Here is a 23,124-nt window from a genome sequence, read left to right as displayed (position 1 = left end):
TAGAATGAGAGCATTATTGCCCGTCAAGTGTAACGTTGCTCGCGGCCCTAACAAAAGACCCAAGCCTGTCGGCCTGTTCGAGGACACCAACCTGTGCGCCATCCACGCCAAGAGGGTGACCATCATGCCCAAGGACATCCAGCTGGCCCGTCGTATTCGCGGAGAGCGCGCATAAACGATGACCTGATCTCCAAAATCCCCCAAAGGCTCTTTTAAGAGCCACCTCCATATTTCAGTCAAAAAGGCACAATTGTTCCATTTGTACACGCCCCTTTCCCACCGTGTATGTTCCCTGTTCTCGAGTCACTACAGACCGTGGTTCGATTCCAGGCTGTATCACCACCGGCCGTGATTGTAAATAAGAGTTGGTTCTTAACTGACTTGAGTCGTTTCAATAACGCTCTCTATATGTGATTAGATGTATGCCTAGAGTAGAAGAGGGGAAAAATACACTAGCAGTAATGAGTGATAGTAATGATATAGGGCAAAAAGTGTCAAAAATGGTCACTATGTAGCTAAGAACAACTGACTTTGAAAGTGCCGCTGATGAGATGGGAAAAGTTTACCGTGGAGCACGGAGGCCATCTAGTGGTTAAACGCTGGTACTGTCAGCGTGTGAGCACGTCATAGTGGCTCCCTATTGGTATTTGATCTTCAGGCCAGCGTTTCCCAAACTCGGTCCTCGGGTCCCCAAGTGGGGCACGTTGTGTTTTTTCGATTCCAATTGCTCTTGGAATGTAACATGCTAGAGTCTGTCTATTCCTTTGTGAAAATGGCCATTCAATGATTTCTGGCCCATGTGACATTCCTCGATGGCCCCAAAAATCCATGTTTTGATCCGATCATTACAACGTTAGCTGTGTGCACCCCATAATTCATGCGACTGACTAAGCTATTGAAAGTAAAATGATATATCTCTGTCCGGCGCAAGTGAAAGGTGGTCGAAAAAAAGTAGAGTAGAGTCGTGTGTCTTTGGCGTGATTTGAAGTCGACTTCTGATGTGGGATTTAGTTCATTTTTCCAAGAAGATTTGCTGAGGAATCGAAACCCCTTGACCAAATGATACGACAAAGTAAAGGCCCTAAATACAGGCTGCCAGTTAAATGCAGCAATGACACGGCTAAAGTGTGTCATCTCAGGACAAAAGAGCAGGAATTGTCTGCTGTTGCATCTTCACTCATGAGACAGGTAATAGCGGAGCTCCGTGGTGCTGAAAAAGACAGCGCCCCTGGCCATTTGCCAAGGCCTATTTCCCGTTGGAGGGATTTTTGACATGCTATAGGCACAGTTCAGTACACCCCTCATCCTGTAATTGGTCCCAGAATCATCCACTTGATTCCCGACCACCAACCGATTGTCGGGGTGCATTGGTGTAAAATGTGGTCGTCGAGATCAAGTTCTATAGGCTACATGGGGTACTGGCATCTGTACCTTTTTTTTTTGAGCTACCTACACCAGTAGGGGAGCTTACAGATAAAGAGTGCACTAGGCTAGAGAGAAAAGTACCATTCCGTTTTTCATAAAGTAGGTCAATGTAACTTACTCTCTTTTGATACTTGAGAAACATAGATTCACATGACGTCCAAATCTGCAAGAGACAAAAGCAGCAGAAAATCAGCAGGTGAAGAAAAGGGTTAAGTGAATATGATTTAAGAGCAGTCAAATGAAGTAATAGTGACATAGATTGTAAGAAATGAAATGTGCCATGTGAACATTGCATTGTGGCTTTAGAAGAGCATGTATTTGTAGATGAATGACAGATTAGCTTTGGTGACAAAGTAACTGTATAATTTGAGGTACTCTACATGAGCATGTGTTTGCCTATTTGATGATCTGTTGTAGTTAATGTTTGATTTTGAGCACATACTTGTTGTGACAATTGCATCAGGTTGAGGGAGAAATGGTCTGTGTGGCCATTGTGAGTGGCACTTCTGATCCAGCAGGTGGTGTTAAGATCCCTCCCTATGTGGCTTTGAATGATGAGCCAGTGTTGGCAAAATGACTTGTGGTCCAGCGGGTGGCGGTGAAATGCCTCCCTATCTATATGACTTGCCCTATTCCTTTGACATTGTTCACTTGATTGGAGATGATTCCGGTCTTCTTCATGAGCACTCCTGCATGTCTTCCTTCCTGTCTTGCCATGTGGGTTCCACGGAGGTGTGTGTTTTTGTTAGATATCACTGGGCACATTCCTAACGTGGAGGTGGTTTGCATAGCTCATGTCATGTGGATATATAAAGTATTGTATTGTAAGGTATGTTAGTCTACGGACGGTCTGACATTGCTCGTCCATATATTGATGTATTCCAATTGCATTTGGGTGTATTGTGTGGAATGTTGGAACATGGTTAGATCTTACTGTGCTGTTGGAGCTAGTAACACAAGCATTTCCCGACATCTGCTAAACAGGTGTATGTATATCTCTCTAGTCACCCCCAAAACCAATTCTTTCTTTGGCCGCCTCTCCTTCCAGTTCTCTGCTGCCAATGACTGGAACGAACTACAAAAATCTCTGAAACTGGAAACACTTATCTCCCTCACTAGCTTTAAGCACCAACTGTCAGAGCAGCTCACAGATTACTGCACCTGTACATAGCCCACCTATAATTTAGGCCAAACAACTACCTCTTTCCCTACTGTATTTAATGAATTTATTTATTTTGCTCCTTTGCACCCCATTATTTTTATTTCTACTTTGCACATGTCTTCCATTGCAAATGTACCATTCCAGTGTTTTACTTGCTATATTGTATTTACTTTGCCACCATGGGCTTTTTTTGCCTTTACCTCCCTTATCTCACCTCATTTGCTCACATCGTATATAGACTTGTTTATACTGTATTATTGACTGTATGTTTGTTTTACTCCATGTGTAAGTCTGTGTCGTTGTATGTGTCGAACTGCTTTGCTTAATCTTGGCCAGGTCGCAATTGTAAATGAGAACTTGTTCTCAACTTGCCTACCTGGTGAAATAAATAAAAATAAAAATTTAAAAAATGTGTCTATTTGATTAGGATTAGGACTTTTCCTCTATGTGTCGCACTTCCATTTCCACTTTATGTCCCCGTTAGGGAGCTGTCATTTATGCTGCAGGATAATTACTACCAATGTCATTGTGGTCCAAGTTCAACTCCTAGCCTATAGGGTGTGGTAACAGGCCCTCTGTTATTTGTTGTTGTACTCTGCATGTGAAGTATCTGCACTGTAGCCTATAGAGGAACTAAGCCCTTGATAATAGGGGAACGCAAGCTGTTGAACACAAACTCCCAGTCCTATGATGTTGCTCTGTGAAGGAGGTTAGCTTTTCAGCATTCAATTCCTGGCAGCCTTCTTCGCCCTGGTTGATTTGTGAATGTGAGTGATTCGAGAATGTTTGGCTTGGGTATCCAAGGTGTTTGAGATTGTTGAGGACCAGTGTTCCGAGGGGCTGACTGTGACATCATAAAGCGGAATGTAGTTAGCGTGCTGTTTGAGGGATTCCAATTCAGTCCGTTGCGGCCTTCCAGGCAGTGCAGTTGTGCTTCAAGTGTGCTCTCTGTGTGATGACTTGTTGTGCCTACACGGAGTACAGCTACGAACGGACGTGACATTTGGGGTAAGCCTAAGCCTTTTCGTAACCTTAACCTATTTCTTCTAACTTGCTATGACAAAGTGCTTTGATGACACTAGCTGCATCCCAGCTAGTTGAACGCTTGTCAGTCATTCTCCTAAAAGGCAACCTCTGTTGCTCGATGTACTAAACCGAGGGCCGGCAGCCACTAAGTGCACGTAAGAGACAATTATGGCAACAATAAGTTGTAAGATGATACCTAGTCACATCTGAGATGTGAATCAACTGCACCGATTGGTCAATCGCCAGTATGTGCCCTTGGGCCTCATTTGTCCCCTTTGAAATGACCTGTTGAGATCATTCAATGCAACATCTGAGGCTCTCTGGCCTATAAAGGATCCACCTCATACCACTATTTCCGTAATATAAGGCTATGTTATTGTTTTTTGAAAAAAGTACCATACAATATTTGCACATCCCTATCACCTCTGTACGCATAGGAAAATGATCCCTTTATTGTGTGTGTGTTGGGTGGGTGTCTGAGGAATGTTTTACTGCGTTTCAGCTTGCAGAGGTATCACCACCCTTCCCATGGCCACCTGGATCCTGTCTAGGGAAGAAAAAGAAGAATGACGTTATTACATGGCCTTCAAGAGCTACATGACTGCTGAGGTGACATTACGGACCCCTTATAGGGTTTGTGGCATTCCTTGTGTATTTGTTTCCCGTATGTTGCACTTCGTTTCTCCTTTGTACTTGTGACACTATTTGAGGTTTTAACGCCTATCTCTATTAGGTGTGACTGGCAACTGCAGTGGGTTGAATCCTACTAGTTCAGTGTTTCCCAACTCCAGGCAGGGGTAGAGTAGCCATTTTTTGTGGTAGCCCTGGAGAGGCACAGCTGATTGAAAGAGTTGAATCAGGTGCAACAACAACAACAAGTAGAACAACACCAATCAATGTGAAGAGTGGGACATCACAGTTGGGCCTTGTGTTCAACATAGCTCAGTATTTGAGTGTGTTTCCCGCGCATGTAAGTAAGTAGCTTTGATTTCTTCTTCCTCCATAGTTCCCTAGAACGAACGCCCTGCCCTCCCTTTTGCAGCAGAGGCCAGGCAAAAGCGCGCGCTTTCTGTGCCACTGGCTTCAATCAGGTCCACCAAACGCAGATAATAAGAGCACCCGAGCACCGAAAATTACGTCATTAATTCACTTGAACTCAGCTAGCGAACACACGATGTCTGGAAGAGGTAAAGGCGGCAAGGGACTCGGAAAAGGAGGCGCTAAGCGTCACCGTAAGGTTCTCCGCGATAACATCCAGGGAATCACCAAGCCCGCCATTCGCCGTCTGGCTCGCCGTGGCGGCGTGAAGCGTATCTCCGGGCTGATCTACGAGGAGACCCGCGGTGTCCTGAAGGTGTTCCTTGAGAACGTGATCCGTGACGCCGTCACCTACACCGAGCACGCCAAGAGGAAGACCGTTACGGCCATGGACGTGGTCTACGCTCTGAAACGCCAGGGACGCACCCTGTACGGTTTCGGCGGTTAAACGCACTCTTCTCGGAACGTCAACATCCCGACTTGAACCCAAAGGCTCTTTTAAGAGCCACCCACATCCGCTTCAAAAGGGTCAAATCCATTATCGTAGGAAACCATGAGCCACTCTTGAGTGGACAGGGAGGGAGTATTCGTGACAGGAGGCTATGTTCAGTGCAGGCTTTGCCTACAGTCGTATTAAACCATGAGCCACTCTTGAGTGGACAGGGAGGGAGTGTTCATGACAGGAGGGAGGCTATGTTCAGTGCAGGCTTTGCGTACAGTCGTATTACGAGACACCCGAAATAAAGGCACCACGGCTGGGAAATCCCCACCAAGTACCAAAAAGGGGAGCCTTATTTTTGGCCATTGTAGGACTTTTTTGGAAACACACCATTCCCCACCAGTGACAGAGCATAGGCTATGGTCTTTGTTAGGGAAGCAAGCCTCTGAGTGGAAGGCTCTTATGCGCGCTCAGCTCCACTGGGCAAATGGCAGGGGCGCCTATGAGAAAGCAGGGGTGTGTCCACGGCCGGCGAATTAGCTTAGCTTCGTCTTCATAAGAGGGAAAGGGCTCTCCACCCCCTCATTCGTTTGTGAGAAGCAGCGAGACATCAGCATCATGCCCGAGCCAGCAAAGTCCGCGCCCAAGAAGGGCTCCAAGAAAGCCGTCACCAAGACCGCAGGGAAAGGCGGCAAGAAACGCCGAAAGTCGAGGAAGGAGAGCTACGCCATTTACGTGTACAAAGTCCTGAAGCAGGTCCACCCCGATACCGGCATCTCCTCCAAGGCCATGGGAATCATGAACTCGTTCGTGAACGACATCTTCGAGCGTATCGCCGGAGAGTCGTCTCGCCTGGCCCACTACAACAAGCGTTCCACCATCACCTCCAGGGAGATCCAGACCGCAGTGCGCCTGCTGCTCCCCGGAGAGCTGGCCAAGCACGCAGTGTCCGAGGGCACCAAGGCCGTGACCAAGTACACCAGCTCCAAGTAAACAGCCCATTTGGAGTGCTGTAGTAACCCAAAGGCTCTTTTAAGAGCCACCCACCCTGTCAGTGAAAAAAGCAAATCCATATATATGTGTGTGTGTGTGTGGAGGACATGTCAAAAAGGGGGGAGAGGGAATAAATGATGCTGACATGAACAGGGTAGGAATGTGTGCATGGCAGTATAACGCAGTGAGTGGGATTCCACTCGTGCTCCGATGACTGGAGCCTGTGTAACAGTATAACTTTAGGCCGAACCAGGGACCCTCTGCACACATCATCAACAACAGTCTCAGAGCAAGTGACGTCACCGATTGAAACTAGCCGTTTCACATCCCTTACACACACCTGTACAAGAGGGAGGAGGAGAGAGAAGAAGAGGCTCCAAATCTCTCTCTCTCTAGGCCTATATCAGGGCGGACAAGCACATGGGGCGCCAGCCTCCATAGCGCCGGCCGCACAGCCAGACACCAAGACCCACAGACACAAAGACCGGCACGAGTGAGTCACGCTGCGGAGTCAAGCGAGGAAGGACTGCGAGAAGGCCACAAGCCTATCTCTCTCTCTCTCTCTGACACGCTTTTGAAAGAGACACACAGACAGAGAGAGAGACTACCTAGCACAAGAAAACACACAGGCTCCAAATCCAACTAATAAACTCATACTAATAAAACATCACACACACACACACACACACACAAAGTGCAAGTAAGCATGTCGTTGGACAGTGTATTATTTCTCGTTTGCCTCCTGGACACATGACGAATACAACGTGAAACTAGTCTCAGCCAGGCCTCACAAGTGCATGTGTTTTAAGGTCCCCAAAAGAGCTCTCCTTTAAAACACCAAGGAGCACATCAGGGGACGCCAAACCATTTGATTCCCTTGCCAGACATCTCGGCTCACTCCACAATCAATGGTGCTCGCAATCGGATGCACTTTTAGGCCATTTAGGAGACAAATAGCACAGGAAAAGCAGTGCGCACCGCTCCACCCGACAGTCGAACGGTGAGGTTTTGAGCGAGTCGCAGCAAAATGCACGGGGCTTCTGCAGCCCACATGACTTTATTCTGAACGGACACAAGTCTGCTCGCTGGGCCGTTCGCTTTTGGGCCAAAAACGCGGCTCCGTCGGTGACTTTTGGCCCGATATTGGCGACCAGAAAACACAAGTGAAAGAGCATTTGGCCAGCCCGGAGAAGCCGAGCTGGGTGGCTTGAGTCTACATGGTTCTCATGTCGCGTTTAAGGCCAGCCCCCTGCACGGTGTGGAGCTTCAATAGCGCAGAGCAGCGTCTACAGCAAAGTACTCCTCCTCACAGACTACCGTAGTGTTGTAAGTGTGTGTGTTTACCGGACCGAACGACAGACATGGCAGAAGTCGCACCAGCACCCGCCGCCGCCGCGCCGGCCAAGGCACCCAAGAAGAAGGCAGCAGCCAAGCTGCTGGGGCGGCAGGGTAGCCTAGTGGTTAGAGTGTTGGACTAGTAACCGGAAGGTTGTGAGTTCAAACCCCCGAGCTGACAAGGTACAAATCTGTCGTTCTGCCCCTGAACAGGCAGTTAACCCACTGTTCCCAGGCCGTCATTGAAAATAAGAATTTGTTCTTAACTGACTTGCCTGGTTAAATAAAGGTTAAATAAAAAAATAAAATAAAAAAAAGCCCAAGAAAGCGGGACCCAGCGTAGGCGAGCTCATCGTCAAGGCGGTGTCCGCCTCCAAGGAGAGGAGCGGCGTGTCCCTGGCCGCGCTCAAGAAGTCTCTGGCGGCAGGCGGCTACGACGTGGAGAAGAACAACTCCCGTGTCAAGATCGCCGTCAAGAGCCTCGTCACCAAGGGCACCCTGGTCCAGACTAAGGGCACCGGTGCTTCCGGCTCCTTCAAGCTCAACAAGAAGGCCGTCGAGGCAAAGAAGCCCGCCAAGAAAGCCGCAGCCCCCAAAGCTAAGAAGGTGGCCGCCAAGAAGCCCGCCGCCGCCAAGAAGCCCAAGAAGGTAGCAGCCAAGAAGGCCGTGGCCGCAAAGAAGTCCCCCAAGAAGGCCAAGAAGCCCGCTACACCCAAAAAGGCCGCCAAGAGCCCAAAGAAGGTGAAGAAGCCCGCCGCAGCGGCCAAGAGCCCCAAGAAGGCTACCAAGGCAGCGAAGCCCAAAGCCGCCAAGCCCAAGGCGGCCAAGGCCAAGAAGGCAGCCCCCAAGAAGAAGTAAACCTATTACAAACAGTGTTCTTTCTACTCGACACATGTTGTTACCACAAAAGGCTCTTTTAAGAGCCACCCACCTCTTTCCATAAAAGCGCATGTCATTCCATTCCACCTACCTACCCGTGGTGCAAAAGAAATGAAATGAATGACTTTTACGCACCACATTTTGGAGTGGCTAAATGGTGTTAGAATTGGCATGTCACATTGATCCTGATAATAATAAGCATACATACTATAGTGGGTTGGACAGCAGCCATTTGTATTATGAGCCACTCTCGAATTGATTGATACATGTTTCAGTGATTTGAGTTGTCACTTTGGCGCTCCCGCCAACGTGAAAAAGTAACAAAAGTCGGAGGGAAACAGAGTAGCCTAGCCCTCGTCACTCTGCTGCCTGCCTGCCTGCGGGCGGGTGGGTGGGGGCGGGCTTAGGGCTGACTGCCTGTCTGTCTGTCCCTCCCTCACTCCAATTGGATAAGGCCACACCGGTCCGGTGGCCAATCGATGGCTTTTGTGGCGAGGTATAAGTAAGACTCTCGAGGTGGCCAGCGGCTCATTCAGACTTTCTGTGACATACTGAAGCTACCAATATGAGCGGAAGAGGCAAAACCGGAGGCAAGGCCAGGGCGAAGGCAAAGACACGTTCATCCCGTGCCGGGCTCCAGTTCCCCGTGGGCCGTGTGCACAGGCTGCTGCGTAAAGGCAACTACGCCGAGCGTGTGGGCGCTGGCGCACCAGTGTATCTGGCCGCAGTGCTCGAGTACCTGACTGCTGAGATCCTGGAGTTGGCCGGAAACGCTGCCCGTGACAACAAGAAGACTCGTATCATCCCCCGTCACCTGCAGCTGGCAGTCCGTAACGACGAGGAGCTGAACAAACTGCTTGGCGGCGTGACCATCGCTCAGGGTGGTGTTCTGCCCAACATCCAGGCAGTGCTGCTCCCCAAGAAGACTGAGAAGGCCGTCAAAGCCAAGTAAAATCGCTGGTGCGGCTGCAACTTGACTACTCAACCCCCAAAGGCTCTTTTAAGAGCCAACCACCTGGCTCAACAAAAGCGCAAAGTGTCCTTTCTATGCCTGGCCAATTATTTGGCGTGTTAGATACACACACATATAGACGGCACCGTATCAAGTGCCTAAATGAAGGATAACAACTAGTAGGCTAGAATGAGAGCATTATTGCGCGTCAAGTGTAACGTTGCTCGCGGCCCTAACAAAAGACCCAAGCGCGCCTCGGCGAGGGTGGGGGTTGCATTTTGGGGCGGCACGGAGAGGCCGAGCCTCCCGTCCAATGGGCGGCGGAGGAGGCCTCCGCAACGGGCCAATCAGGGCGGTGCGGAGATGGTGACCAATGAGCAGACGCCGCTGCCGGCTTTATAAACTTCACATAGGCATTTTGAGGCTATACTCCGACTGTGAAAGAAGGAAGCTAGCTAGCGCCATGGCCAGAACCAAGCAAACCGCTCGCAAATCCACCGGTGGCAAAGCACCCAGGAAGCAGCTCGCCACCAAGGCTGCGCGCAAGAGCGCCCCGGCCACCGGCGGCGTGAAGAAGCCTCACCGTTACAGGCCCGGCACCGTGGCTCTTAGAGAGATCCGTCGTTACCAGAAGTCCACTGAGCTGCTGATCCGCAAACTGCCTTTCCAGCGCCTGGTGCGAGAAATTGCCCAGGACTTTAAGACCGACCTGCGCTTCCAGAGTTCCGCAGTGATGGCCCTGCAGGAGGCAAGCGAGGCTTACCTGGTCGGCCTGTTCGAGGACACCAACCTGTGCGCCATCCACGCCAAGAGGGTGACCATCATGCCCAAGGACATCCAGCTGGCCCGTCGTATTCGCGGAGAGCGCGCATAAACGATGACCTGATCTCCAAAATCCCCCAAAGGCTCTTTTAAGAGCCACCTCCATATTTCAGTCAAAAAGGCACAATTGTTCCATTTGTACACGCCCCTTTCCCACCGTGTATGTTCCCTGTTCTCGAGTCACTACAGACCGTGGTTCGATTCCAGGCTGTATCACCACCGGCCGTGATTGTAAATAAGAGTTGGTTCTTAACTGACTTGAGTCGTTTCAATAACGCTCTCTATATGTGATTAGATGTATGCCTAGAGTAGAAGAGGGGAAAAATACACTAGCAGTAATGAGTGATAGTAATGATATAGGGCAAAAAGTGTCAAAAATGGTCACTATGTAGCTAAGAACAACTGACTTTGAAAGTGCCGCTGATGAGATGGGAAAAGTTTACCGTGGAGCACGGAGGCCATCTAGTGGTTAAACGCTGGTACTGTCAGCGTGTGAGCACGTCATAGTGGCTCCCTATTGGTATTTGATCTTCAGGCCAGCGTTTCCCAAACTCGGTCCTCGGGTCCCCAAGTGGGGCACGTTGTGTTTTTTCGATTCCAATTGCTCTTGGAATGTAACATGCTAGAGTCTGTCTATTCCTTTGTGAAAATGGCCATTCAATGATTTCTGGCCCATGTGACATTCCTCGATGGCCCCAAAAATCCATGTTTTGATCCGATCATTACAACGTTAGCTGTGTGCACCCCATAATTCATGCGACTGACTAAGCTATTGAAAGTAAAATGATATATCTCTGTCCGGCGCAAGTGAAAGGTGGTCGAAAAAAAGTAGAGTAGAGTCGTGTGTCTTTGGCGTGATTTGAAGTCGACTTCTGATGTGGGATTTAGTTCATTTTTCCAAGAAGATTTGCTGAGGAATCGAAACCCCTTGACCAAATGATACGACAAAGTAAAGGCCCTAAATACAGGCTGCCAGTTAAATGCAGCAATGACACGGCTAAAGTGTGTCATCTCAGGACAAAAGAGCAGGAATTGTCTGCTGTTGCATCTTCACTCATGAGACAGGTAATAGCGGAGCTCCGTGGTGCTGAAAAAGACAGCGCCCCTGGCCATTTGCCAAGGCCTATTTCCCGTTGGAGGGATTTTTGACATGCTATAGGCACAGTTCAGTACACCCCTCATCCTGTAATTGGTCCCAGAATCATCCACTTGATTCCCGACCACCAACCGATTGTCGGGGTGCATTGGTGTAAAATGTGGTCGTCGAGATCAAGTTCTATAGGCTACATGGGGTACTGGCATCTGTACCTTTTTTTTTTGAGCTACCTACACCAGTAGGGGAGCTTACAGATAAAGAGTGCACTAGGCTAGAGAGAAAAGTACCATTCCGTTTTTCATAAAGTAGGTCAATGTAACTTACTCTCTTTTGATACTTGAGAAACATAGATTCACATGACGTCCAAATCTGCAAGAGACAAAAGCAGCAGAAAATCAGCAGGTGAAGAAAAGGGTTAAGTGAATATGATTTAAGAGCAGTCAAATGAAGTAATAGTGACATAGATTGTAAGAAATGAAATGTACCATGTGAACATTGCATTGTGGCTTTAGAAGAGCATGTATTTGTAGATGAATGACAGATTAGCTTTGGTGACAAAGTAACTGTATAATTTGAGGTACTCTACATGAGCATGTGTTTGCCTATTTGATGATCTGTTGTAGTTAATGTTTGATTTTGAGCACATACTTGTTGTGACAATTGCATCAGGTTGAGGGAGAAATGGTCTGTGTGGCCATTGTGAGTGGCACTTCTGATCCAGCAGGTGGTGTTAAGATCCCTCCCTATGTGGCTTTGAATGATGAGCCAGTGTTGGCAAAATGACTTGTGGTCCAGCGGGTGGCGGTGAAATGCCTCCCTATCTATATGACTTGCCCTATTCCTTTGACATTGTTCACTTGATTGGAGATGATTCCGGTCTTCTTCATGAGCACTCCTGCATGTCTTCCTTCCTGTCTTGCCATGTGGGTTCCACGGAGGTGTGTGTTTTTGTTAGATATCACTGGGCACATTCCTAACGTGGAGGTGGTTTGCATAGCTCATGTCATGTGGATATATAAAGTATTGTATTGTAAGGTATGTTAGTCTACGGACGGTCTGACATTGCTCGTCCATATATTGATGTATTCCAATTGCATTTGGGTGTATTGTGTGGAATGTTGGAACATGGTTAGATCTTACTGTGCTGTTGGAGCTAGTAACACAAGCATTTCCCGACATCTGCTAAACAGGTGTATGTATATCTCTCTAGTCACCCCCAAAACCAATTCTTTCTTTGGCCGCCTCTCCTTCCAGTTCTCTGCTGCCAATGACTGGAACGAACTACAAAAATCTCTGAAACTGGAAACACTTATCTCCCTCACTAGCTTTAAGCACCAACTGTCAGAGCAGCTCACAGATTACTGCACCTGTACATAGCCCACCTATAATTTAGGCCAAACAACTACCTCTTTCCCTACTGTATTTAATGAATTTATTTATTTTGCTCCTTTGCACCCCATTATTTTTATTTCTACTTTGCACATGTCTTCCATTGCAAATGTACCATTCCAGTGTTTTACTTGCTATATTGTATTTACTTTGCCACCATGGGCTTTTTTTGCCTTTACCTCCCTTATCTCACCTCATTTGCTCACATCGTATATAGACTTGTTTATACTGTATTATTGACTGTATGTTTGTTTTACTCCATGTGTAAGTCTGTGTCGTTGTATGTGTCGAACTGCTTTGCTTAATCTTGGCCAGGTCGCAATTGTAAATGAGAACTTGTTCTCAACTTGCCTACCTGGTGAAATAAATAAAAATAAAAATTTAAAAAAATGTGTCTATTTGATTAGGATTAGGACTTTTCCTCTATGTGTCGCACTTCCATTTCCACTTTATGTCCCCGTTAGGGAGCTGTCATTTATGCTGCAGGATAATTACTACCAATGTCATTGTGGTCCAAGTTCAACTCCTAGCCTATAGGGTGTGGTAACAGGCCCTCTGTTATTTGTTGTTGTACTCTGCATGTGAAGTATCTGCACTGTAGCCTATAGAGGAACTAAGCCCTTGATAATAGGGGAACGCAAGCTGTTGAACACAAACTCCCAGTCCTATGATGTTGCTCTGTGAAGGAGGTTAGCTTTTCAGCATTCAATTCCTGGCAGCCTTCTTCGCCCTGGTTGATTTGTGAATGTGAGTGATTCGAGAATGTTTGGCTTGGGTATCCAAGGTGTTTGAGATTGTTGAGGACCAGTGTTCCGAGGGGCTGACTGTGACATCATAAAGCGGAATGTAGTTAGCGTGCTGTTTGAGGGATTCCAATTCAGTCCGTTGCGGCCTTCCAGGCAGTGCAGTTGTGCTTCAAGTGTGCTCTCTGTGTGATGACTTGTTGTGCCTACACGGAGTACAGCTACGAACGGACGTGACATTTGGGGTAAGCCTAAGCCTTTTCGTAACCTTAACCTATTTCTTCTAACTTGCTATGACAAAGTGCTTTGATGACACTAGCTGCATCCCAGCTAGTTGAACGCTTGTCAGTCATTCTCCTAAAAGGCAACCTCTGTTGCTCGATGTACTAAACCGAGGGCCGGCAGCCACTAAGTGCACGTAAGAGACAATTATGGCAACAATAAGTTGTAAGATGATACCTAGTCACATCTGAGATGTGAATCAACTGCACCGATTGGTCAATCGCCAGTATGTGCCCTTGGGCCTCATTTGTCCCCTTTGAAATGACCTGTTGAGATCATTCAATGCAACATCTGAGGCTCTCTGGCCTATAAAGGATCCACCTCATACCACTATTTCCGTAATATAAGGCTATGTTATTGTTTTTTGAAAAAAGTACCATACAATATTTGCACATCCCTATCACCTCTGTACGCATAGGAAAATGATCCCTTTATTGTGTGTGTGTTGGGTGGGTGTCTGAGGAATGTTTTACTGCGTTTCAGCTTGCAGAGGTATCACCACCCTTCCCATGGCCACCTGGATCCTGTCTAGGGAAGAAAAAGAAGAATGACGTTATTACATGGCCTTCAAGAGCTACATGACTGCTGAGGTGACATTACGGACCCCTTATAGGGTTTGTGGCATTCCTTGTGTATTTGTTTCCCGTATGTTGCACTTCGTTTCTCCTTTGTACTTGTGACACTATTTGAGGTTTTAACGCCTATCTCTATTAGGTGTGACTGGCAACTGCAGTGGGTTGAATCCTACTAGTTCAGTGTTTCCCAACTCCAGGCAGGGGTAGAGTAGCCATTTTTTGTGGTAGCCCTGGAGAGGCACAGCTGATTGAAAGAGTTGAATCAGGTGCAACAACAACAACAAGTAGAACAACACCAATCAATGTGAAGAGTGGGACATCACAGTTGGGCCTTGTGTTCAACATAGCTCAGTATTTGAGTGTGTTTCCCGCGCATGTAAGTAAGTAGCTTTGATTTCTTCTTCCTCCATAGTTCCCTAGAACGAACGCCCTGCCCTCCCCTTTGCAGCAGAGGCCAGGCAAAAGCGCGCGCTTTCTGTGCCACTGGCTTCAATCAGGTCCACCAAACGCAGATAATAAGAGCACCCGAGCACCGAAAATTACGTCATTAATTCACTTGAACTCAGCTAGCGAACACACGATGTCTGGAAGAGGTAAAGGCGGCAAGGGACTCGGAAAAGGAGGCGCTAAGCGTCACCGTAAGGTTCTCCGCGATAACATCCAGGGAATCACCAAGCCCGCCATTCGCCGTCTGGCTCGCCGTGGCGGCGTGAAGCGTATCTCCGGGCTGATCTACGAGGAGACCCGTGGTGTCCTGAAGGTGTTCCTTGAGAACGTGATCCGTGACGCCGTCACCTACACCGAGCACGCCAAGAGGAAGACCGTTACGGCCATGGACGTGGTCTACGCTCTGAAACGCCAGGGACGCACCCTGTACGGTTTCGGCGGTTAAACGCACTCTTCTCGGAACGTCAACATCCCGACTTGAACCCAAAGGCTCTTTTAAGAGCCACCCACATCCGCTTCAAAAGGGTCAAATCCATTATCGTAGGAAACCATGAGCCACTCTTGAGTGGACAGGGAGGGAGTATTCGTGACAGGAGGCTATGTTCAGTGCAGGCTTTGCCTACAGTCGTATTAAACCATGAGCCACTCTTGAGTGGACAGGGAGGGAGTGTTCATGACAGGAGGGAGGCTATGTTCAGTGCAGGCTTTGCGTACAGTCGTATTACGAGACACCCGAAATAAAGGCACCACGGCTGGGAAATCCCCACCAAGTACCAAAAAGGGGAGCCTTATTTTTGGCCATTGTAGGACTTTTTTGGAAACACACCATTCCCCACCAGTGACAGAGCATAGGCTATGGTCTTTGTTAGGGAAGCAAGCCTCTGAGTGGAAGGCTCTTATGCGCGCTCAGCTCCACTGGGCAAATGGCAGGGGCGCCTATGAGAAAGCAGGGGTGTGTCCACGGCCGGCGAATTAGCTTAGCTTCGTCTTCATAAGAGGGAAAGGGCTCTCCACCCCCTCATTCGTTTGTGAGAAGCAGCGAGACATCAGCATCATGCCCGAGCCAGCAAAGTCCGCGCCCAAGAAGGGCTCCAAGAAAGCCGTCACCAAGACCGCAGGGAAAGGCGGCAAGAAACGCCGAAAGTCGAGGAAGGAGAGCTACGCCATTTACGTGTACAAAGTCCTGAAGCAGGTCCACCCCGATACCGGCATCTCCTCCAAGGCCATGGGAATCATGAACTCGTTCGTGAACGACATCTTCGAGCGTATCGCCGGAGAGTCGTCTCGCCTGGCCCACTACAACAAGCGTTCCACCATCACCTCCAGGGAGATCCAGACCGCAGTGCGCCTGCTGCTCCCCGGAGAGCTGGCCAAGCACGCAGTGTCCGAGGGCACCAAGGCCGTGACCAAGTACACCAGCTCCAAGTAAACAGCCCATTTGGAGTGCTGTAGTAACCCAAAGGCTCTTTTAAGAGCCACCCACCCTGTCAGTGAAAAAAGCAAATCCATATATATGTGTGTGTGGAGGACATGTCAAAAAGGGGGGAGAGGGAATAAATGATGCTGACATGAACAGGGTAGGAATGTGTGCATGGCAGTATAACGCAGTGAGTGGGATTCCACTCGTGCTCCGATGACTGGAGCCTGTGTAACAGTATAACTTTAGGCCGAACCAGGGACCCTCTGCACACATCATCAACAACAGTCTCAGAGCAAGTGACGTCACCGATTGAAACTAGCCGTTTCACATCCCTTACACACACCTGTACAAGAGGGAGGAGGAGAGAGAAGAAGAGGCTCCAAATCTCTCTCTCTCTAGGCCTATATCAGGGCGGACAAGCACATGGGGCGCCAGCCTCCATAGCGCCGGCCGCACAGCCAGACACCAAGACCCACAGACACAAAGACCGGCACGAGTGAGTCACGCTGCGGAGTCAAGCGAGGAAGTACTGCGAGAAGGCCACAAGCCTATCTCTCTCTCTCTCTCTGACACGCTTTTGAAAGAGACACACAGACAGAGAGAGAGACTACCTAGCACAAGAAAACACACAGGCTCCAAATCCAACTAATAAACTCATACTAATAAAACATCACACACACACACACACACACACACAAAGTGCAAGTAAGCATGTCGTTGGACAGTGTATTATTTCTCGTTTGCCTCCTGGACACATGACGAATACAACGTGAAACTAGTCTCAGCCAGGCCTCACAAGTGCATGTGTTTTAAGGTCCCCAAAAGAGCTCTCCTTTAAAACACCAAGGAGCACATCAGGGGACGCCAAACCATTTGATTCCCTTGCCAGACATCTCGGCTCACTCCACAATCAATGGTGCTCGCAATCGGATGCACTTTTAGGCCATTTAGGAGACAAATAGCACAGGAAAAGCAGTGCGCACCGCTCCACCCGACAGTCGAACGGTGAGGTTTTGAGCGAGTCGCAGCAAAATGCACGGGGCTTCTGCAGCCCACATGACTTTATTCTGAACGGACACAAGTCTGCTCGCTGGGCCGTTCGCTTTTGGGCCAAAAACGCGGCTCCGTCGGTGACTTTTGGCCCGATATTGGCGACCAGAAAACACAAGTGAAAGAGCATTTGGCCAGCCCGGAGAAGCCGAGCTGGGTGGCTTGAGTCTACATGGTTCTCATGTCGCGTTTAAGGCCAGCCCCCTGCACGGTGTGGAGCTTCAATAGCGCAGAGCAGCGTCTACAGCAAAGTACTCCTCCTCACAGACTACCGTAGTGTTGTAAGTGTGTGTGTTTACCGGACCGAACGACAGACATGGCAGAAGTCGCACCAGCACCCGCCGCCGCCGCGCCGGCCAAGGCACCCAAGAAGAAGGCAGCAGCCAAGCCCAAGAAAGCGGGACCCAGCGTAGGCGAGCTCATCGTCAAGGCGGTGTCCGCCTCCAAGGAGAGGAGCGGCGTGTCCCTGGCCGCGCTCAAGAAGTCTCTGGCGGCAGGCGGCTACGACGTGGAGAAGAACAACTCCCGTGTCAAGATCGCCGTCAAGAGCCTCGTCACCAAGGGCACCCTGGTCCAGACTAAGGGCACCGGTGCTTCCGGCTCCTTCAAGCTCAACAAGAAGGCCGTCGAGGCAAAGAAGCCCGCCAAGAAAGCCGCAGCCCCCAAAGCTAAGAAGGTGGCCGCCAAGAAGCCCGCCGCCGCCAAGAAGCCCAAGAAGGTAGCAGCCAAGAAGGCCGTGGCCGCAAAGAAGTCCCCCAAGAAGGCCAAGAAGCCCGCTACACCCAAAAAGGCCGCAAAGAGCCCAAAGAAGGTGAAGAAGCCCGCCGCAGCGGCCAAGAAAGCGGCCAAGAGCCCCAAGAAGGCTACCAAGGCAGCGAAGCCCAAAGCCGCCAAGCCCAAGGCGGCCAAGGCCAAGAAGGCAGCCCCCAAGAAGAAGTAAACCTATTACAAACAGTGTTCTTTCTACTCGACACATGTTGTTACCACAAAAGGCTCTTTTAAGAGCCACCCACCTCTTTCCATAAAAGCGCATGTCATTCCATTCCACCTACCTACCCGTGGTGCAAAAGAAATGAAATGAATGACTTTTACGCACCACATTTTGGAGTGGCTAAATGGTGTTAGAATTGGCATGTCACATTGATCCTGATAATAATAAGCATACATACTATAGTGGGTTGGACAGCAGCCATTTGTATTATGAGCCACTCTCGAATTGATTGATACATGTTTCAGTGATTTGAGTTGTCACTTTGGCGCTCCCGCCAACGTGAAAAAGTAACAAAAGTCGGAGGGAAACAGAGTAGCCTAGCCCTCGTCACTCTGCTGCCTGCCTGCCTGCGGGCGGGTGGGTGGGGGCGGGCTTAGGGCTGACTGCCTGTCTGTCTGTCCCTCCCTCACTCCAATTGGATAAGGCCACACCGGTCCGGTGGCCAATCGATGGCTTTTGTGGCGAGGTATAAGTAAGACTCTCGAGGTGGCCAGCGGCTCATTCAGACTTTCTGTGACATACTGAAGCTACCAATATGAGCGGAAGAGGCAAAACCGGAGGCAAGGCCAGGGCGAAGGCAAAGACACGTTCATCCCGTGCCGGGCTCCAGTTCCCCGTGGGCCGTGTGCACAGGCTGCTGCGTAAAGGCAACTACGCCGAGCGTGTGGGCGCTGGCGCACCAGTGTACCTGGCCGCAGTGCTCGAGTACCTGACTGCTGAGATCCTGGAGTTGGCCGGAAACGCTGCCCGTGACAACAAGAAGACTCGTATCATCCCCCGTCACCTGCAGCTGGCAGTCCGTAACGACGAGGAGCTGAACAAACTGCTTGGCGGCGTGACCATCGCTCAGGGTGGTGTTCTGCCCAACATCCAGGCAGTGCTGCTCCCCAAGAAGACTGAGAAGGCCGTCAAAGCCAAGTAAAATCGCTGGTGCGGCTGCAACTTGACTACTCAACCCCCAAAGGCTCTTTTAAGAGCCAACCACCTGGCTCAACAAAAGCGCAAAGTGTCCTTTCTATGCCTGGCCAATTATTTGGCGTGTTAGATACACACACATATAGACGGCACCGTATCAAGTGCCCACATGAGGCCTAAATGAAGGATAACAACTAGTAGGCTAGAATGAGAGCATTATTGCGCGTCAAGTGTAACGTTGCTCGCGGCCCTAACAAAAGACCCAAGCGCGCCTCGGCGAGGGTGGGGGTTGCATTTTGGGGCGGCACGGAGAGGCCGAGCCTCCCGTCCAATGGGCGGCGGAGGAGGCCTCCGCAACGGGCCAATCAGGGCGGTGCGGAGATGGTGACCAATGAGCAGACGCCGCTGCCGGCTTTATAAACTTCACATAGGCATTTTGAGGCTATACTCCGACTGTGAAAGAAGGAAGCTAGCTAGCGCCATGGCCAGAACCAAGCAAACCGCTCGCAAATCCACCGGTGGCAAAGCACCCAGGAAGCAGCTCGCCACCAAGGCTGCGCGCAAGAGCGCCCCGGCCACCGGCGGCGTGAAGAAGCCTCACCGTTACAGGCCCGGCACCGTGGCTCTTAGAGAGATCCGTCGTTACCAGAAGTCCACTGAGCTGCTGATCCGCAAACTGCCTTTCCAGCGCCTGGTGCGAGAAATTGCCCAGGACTTTAAGACCGACCTGCGCTTCCAGAGTTCCGCAGTGATGGCCCTGCAGGAGGCAAGCGAGGCTTACCTGGTCGGCCTGTTCGAGGACACCAACCTGTGCGCCATCCACGCCAAGAGGGTGACCATCATGCCCAAGGACATCCAGCTGGCCCGTCGTATTCGCGGAGAGCGCGCATAAACGATGACCTGATCTCCAAAATCCCCCAAAGGCTCTTTTAAGAGCCACCTCCATATTTCAGTCAAAAAGGCACAATTGTTCCATTTGTACACGCCCCTTTCCCACCGTGTATGTTCCCTGTTCTCGAGTCACTACAGACCGTGGTTCGATTCCAGGCTGTATCACCACCGGCCGTGATTGTAAATAAGAGTTGGTTCTTAACTGACTTGAGTCGTTTCAATAACGCTCTCTATATGTGATTAGATGTATGCCTAGAGTAGAAGAGGGGAAAAATACACTAGCAGTAATGAGTGATAGTAATGATATAGGGCAAAAAGTGTCAAAAATGGTCACTATGTAGCTAAGAACAACTGACTTTGAAAGTGCCGCTGATGAGATGGGAAAAGTTTACCGTGGAGCACGGAGGCCATCTAGTGGTTAAACGCTGGTACTGTCAGCGTGTGAGCACGTCATAGTGGCTCCCTATTGGTATTTGATCTTCAGGCCAGCGTTTCCCAAACTCGGTCCTCGGGTCCCCAAGTGGGGCACGTTGTGTTTTTTCGATTCCAATTGCTCTTGGAATGTAACATGCTAGAGTCTGTCTATTCCTTTGTGAAAATGGCCATTCAATGATTTCTGGCCCATGTGACATTCCTCGATGGCCCCAAAAATCCATGTTTTGATCCGATCATTACAACGTTAGCTGTGTGCACCCCATAATTCATGCGACTGACTAAGCTATTGAAAGTAAAATGATATATCTCTGTCCGGCGCAAGTGAAAGGTGGTCGAAAAAAAGTAGAGTAGAGTCGTGTGTCTTTGGCGTGATTTGAAGTCGACTTCTGATGTGGGATTTAGTTCATTTTTCCAAGAAGATTTGCTGAGGAATCGAAACCCCTTGACCAAATGATACGACAAAGTAAAGGCCCTAAATACAGGCTGCCAGTTAAATGCAGCAATGACACGGCTAAAGTGTGTCATCTCAGGACAAAAGAGCAGGAATTGTCTGCTGTTGCATCTTCACTCATGAGACAGGTAATAGCGGAGCTCCGTGGTGCTGAAAAAGACAGCGCCCCTGGCCATTTGCCAAGGCCTATTTCCCGTTGGAGGGATTTTTGACATGCTATAGGCACAGTTCAGTACACCCCTCATCCTGTAATTGGTCCCAGAATCATCCACTTGATTCCCGACCACCAACCGATTGTCGGGGTGCATTGGTGTAAAATGTGGTCGTCGAGATCAAGTTCTATAGGCTACATGGGGTACTGGCATCTGTACCTTTTTTTTTTTTAGCTACCTACACCAGTAGGGGAGCTTACAGATAAAGAGTGCACTAGGCTAGAGAGAAAAGTACCATTCCGTTTTTCATAAAGTAGGTCAATGTAACTTACTCTCTTTTGATACTTGAGAAACATAGATTCACATGACGTCCAAATCTGCAAGAGACAAAAGCAGCAGAAAATCAGCAGGTGAAGAAAAGGGTTAAGTGAATATGATTTAAGAGCAGTCAAATGAAGTAATAGTGACATAGATTGTAAGAAATGAAATGTACCATGTGAACATTGCATTGTGGCTTTAGAAGAGCATGTATTTGTAGATGAATGACAGATTAGCTTTGGTGACAAAGTAACTGTATAATTTGAGGTACTCTACATGAGCATGTGTTTGCCTATTTGATGATCTGTTGTAGTTAATGTTTGATTTTGAGCACATACTTGTTGTGACAATTGCATCAGGTTGAGGGAGAAATGGTCTGTGTGGCCATTGTGAGTGGCACTTCTGATCCAGCAGGTGGTGTTAAGATCCCTCCCTATGTGGCTTTGAATGATGAGCCAGTGTTGGCAAAATGACTTGTGGTCCAGCGGGTGGCGGTGAAATGCCTCCCTATCTATATGACTTGCCCTATTCCTTTGACATTGTTCACTTGATTGGAGATGATTCCGGTCTTCTTCATGAGCACTCCTGCATGTCTTCCTTCCTGTCTTGCCATGTGGGTTCCACGGAGGTGTGTGTTTTTGTTAGATATCACTGGGCACATTCCTAACGTGGAGGTGGTTTGCATAGCTCATGTCATGTGGATATATAAAGTATTGTATTGTAAGGTATGTTAGTCTACGGACGGTCTGACATTGCTCGTCCATATATTGATGTATTCCAATTGCATTTGGGTGTATTGTGTGGAATGTTGGAACATGGTTAGATCTTACTGTGCTGTTGGAGCTAGTAACACAAGCATTTCCCGACATCTGCTAAACAGGTGTATGTATATCTCTCTAGTCACCCCCAAAACCAATTCTTTCTTTGGCCGCCTCTCCTTCCAGTTCTCTGCTGCCAATGACTGGAACGAACTACAAAAATCTCTGAAACTGGAAACACTTATCTCCCTCACTAGCTTTAAGCACCAACTGTCAGAGCAGCTCACAGATTACTGCACCTGTACATAGCCCACCTATAATTTAGGCCAAACAACTACCTCTTTCCCTACTGTATTTAATGAATTTATTTATTTTGCTCCTTTGCACCCCATTATTTTTATTTCTACTTTGCACATGTCTTCCATTGCAAATGTACCATTCCAGTGTTTTACTTGCTATATTGTATTTACTTTGCCACCATGGGCTTTTTTTGCCTTTACCTCCCTTATCTCACCTCATTTGCTCACATCGTATATAGACTTGTTTATACTGTATTATTGACTGTATGTTTGTTTTACTCCATGTGTAAGTCTGTGTCGTTGTATGTGTCGAACTGCTTTGCTTAATCTTGGCCAGGTCGCAATTGTAAATGAGAACTTGTTCTCAACTTGCCTACCTGGTGAAATAAATAAAAATAAAAATTTAAAAAAATGTGTCTATTTGATTAGGATTAGGACTTTTCCTCTATGTGTCGCACTTCCATTTCCACTTTATGTCCCCGTTAGGGAGCTGTCATTTATGCTGCAGGCTAATTACTACCAATGTCATTGTGGTCCAAGTTCAACTCCTAGCCTATAGGGTGTGGTAACAGGCCCTCTGTTATTTGTTGTTGTACTCTGCATGTGAAGTATCTGCACTGTAGCCTATAGAGGAACTAAGCCCTTGATAATAGGGGAACGCAAGCTGTTGAACACAAACTCCCAGTCCTATGATGTTGCTCTGTGAAGGAGGTTAGCTTTTCAGCATTCAATTCCTGGCAGCCTTCTTCGCCCTGGTTGATTTGTGAATGTGAGTGATTCGAGAATGTTTGGCTTGGGTATCCAAGGTGTTTGAGATTGTTGAGGACCAGTGTTCCGAGGG

At 48.7% G+C, this 23,124-nt stretch overlaps 7 protein-coding genes across 7 annotated transcripts; all 7 read left to right on the top strand.

The window, feature by feature from the left end:
- The first annotated feature begins 4,754 nt into the window (after positions 1–4,754).
- On the top strand, positions 4,755–6,132 carry LOC149975777 (histone H4). The gene has a single exon (XM_090206575.1). The coding sequence runs from the start codon at positions 4,788–4,790 to the stop codon at positions 5,097–5,099; it is 312 nt and encodes a 103-aa protein (XP_090062701.1). The 5' UTR covers positions 4,755–4,787; the 3' UTR covers positions 5,100–6,132.
- Positions 6,133–8,742: 2,610 nt separating this feature from the next.
- Positions 8,743–9,373, top strand: LOC118956952 (histone H2A). Its single transcript, XM_036974246.2, has one exon. The coding sequence runs from the start codon at positions 8,863–8,865 to the stop codon at positions 9,247–9,249; it is 387 nt and encodes a 128-aa protein (XP_036830141.1). The 5' UTR covers positions 8,743–8,862; the 3' UTR covers positions 9,250–9,373.
- Positions 9,374–9,673: 300 nt separating this feature from the next.
- LOC149975776 (histone H3) lies at positions 9,674–10,153 on the top strand. Its single transcript, XM_090204261.1, has one exon. It carries the CDS (start codon positions 9,713–9,715, stop codon positions 10,121–10,123), a length of 411 nt encoding a protein of 136 aa, XP_090060387.1. The 5' UTR covers positions 9,674–9,712; the 3' UTR covers positions 10,124–10,153.
- A 4,088-nt stretch (positions 10,154–14,241) lies between these two features.
- Positions 14,242–15,080, top strand: LOC149975775 (histone H4). Its single transcript, XM_090204263.1, has one exon. The coding sequence runs from the start codon at positions 14,737–14,739 to the stop codon at positions 15,046–15,048; it is 312 nt and encodes a 103-aa protein (XP_090060389.1). The 5' UTR covers positions 14,242–14,736; the 3' UTR covers positions 15,049–15,080.
- Positions 15,081–17,293: 2,213 nt separating this feature from the next.
- On the top strand, positions 17,294–18,013 carry LOC149975774 (histone H1). The gene has a single exon (XM_090206574.1). The coding sequence runs from the start codon at positions 17,390–17,392 to the stop codon at positions 18,011–18,013; it is 624 nt and encodes a 207-aa protein (XP_090062700.1). The 5' UTR covers positions 17,294–17,389.
- Positions 18,014–18,477: 464 nt separating this feature from the next.
- Positions 18,478–19,901, top strand: LOC149975773 (histone H2A). Its single transcript, XM_090204260.1, has one exon. It carries the CDS (start codon positions 18,600–18,602, stop codon positions 18,984–18,986), a length of 387 nt encoding a protein of 128 aa, XP_090060386.1. The 5' UTR covers positions 18,478–18,599; the 3' UTR covers positions 18,987–19,901.
- LOC149975772 (histone H3-like) lies at positions 19,371–19,901 on the top strand. The gene has a single exon (XM_090204259.1). It carries the CDS (start codon positions 19,371–19,373, stop codon positions 19,869–19,871), a length of 501 nt encoding a protein of 166 aa, XP_090060385.1. The 3' UTR covers positions 19,872–19,901.
- Positions 19,902–23,124: the final 3,223 nt, after the last annotated feature.

Source organism: Oncorhynchus mykiss, chromosome 17 (assembly GCF_057628025.1).
Source record: "Oncorhynchus mykiss isolate SJ-2025 chromosome 17, ASM5762802v1, whole genome shotgun sequence".
Lineage (NCBI taxonomy): Eukaryota > Metazoa > Chordata > Actinopteri > Salmoniformes > Salmonidae > Oncorhynchus > Oncorhynchus mykiss.
This window is presented reverse-complemented; position numbering and strand designations above follow the sequence as displayed.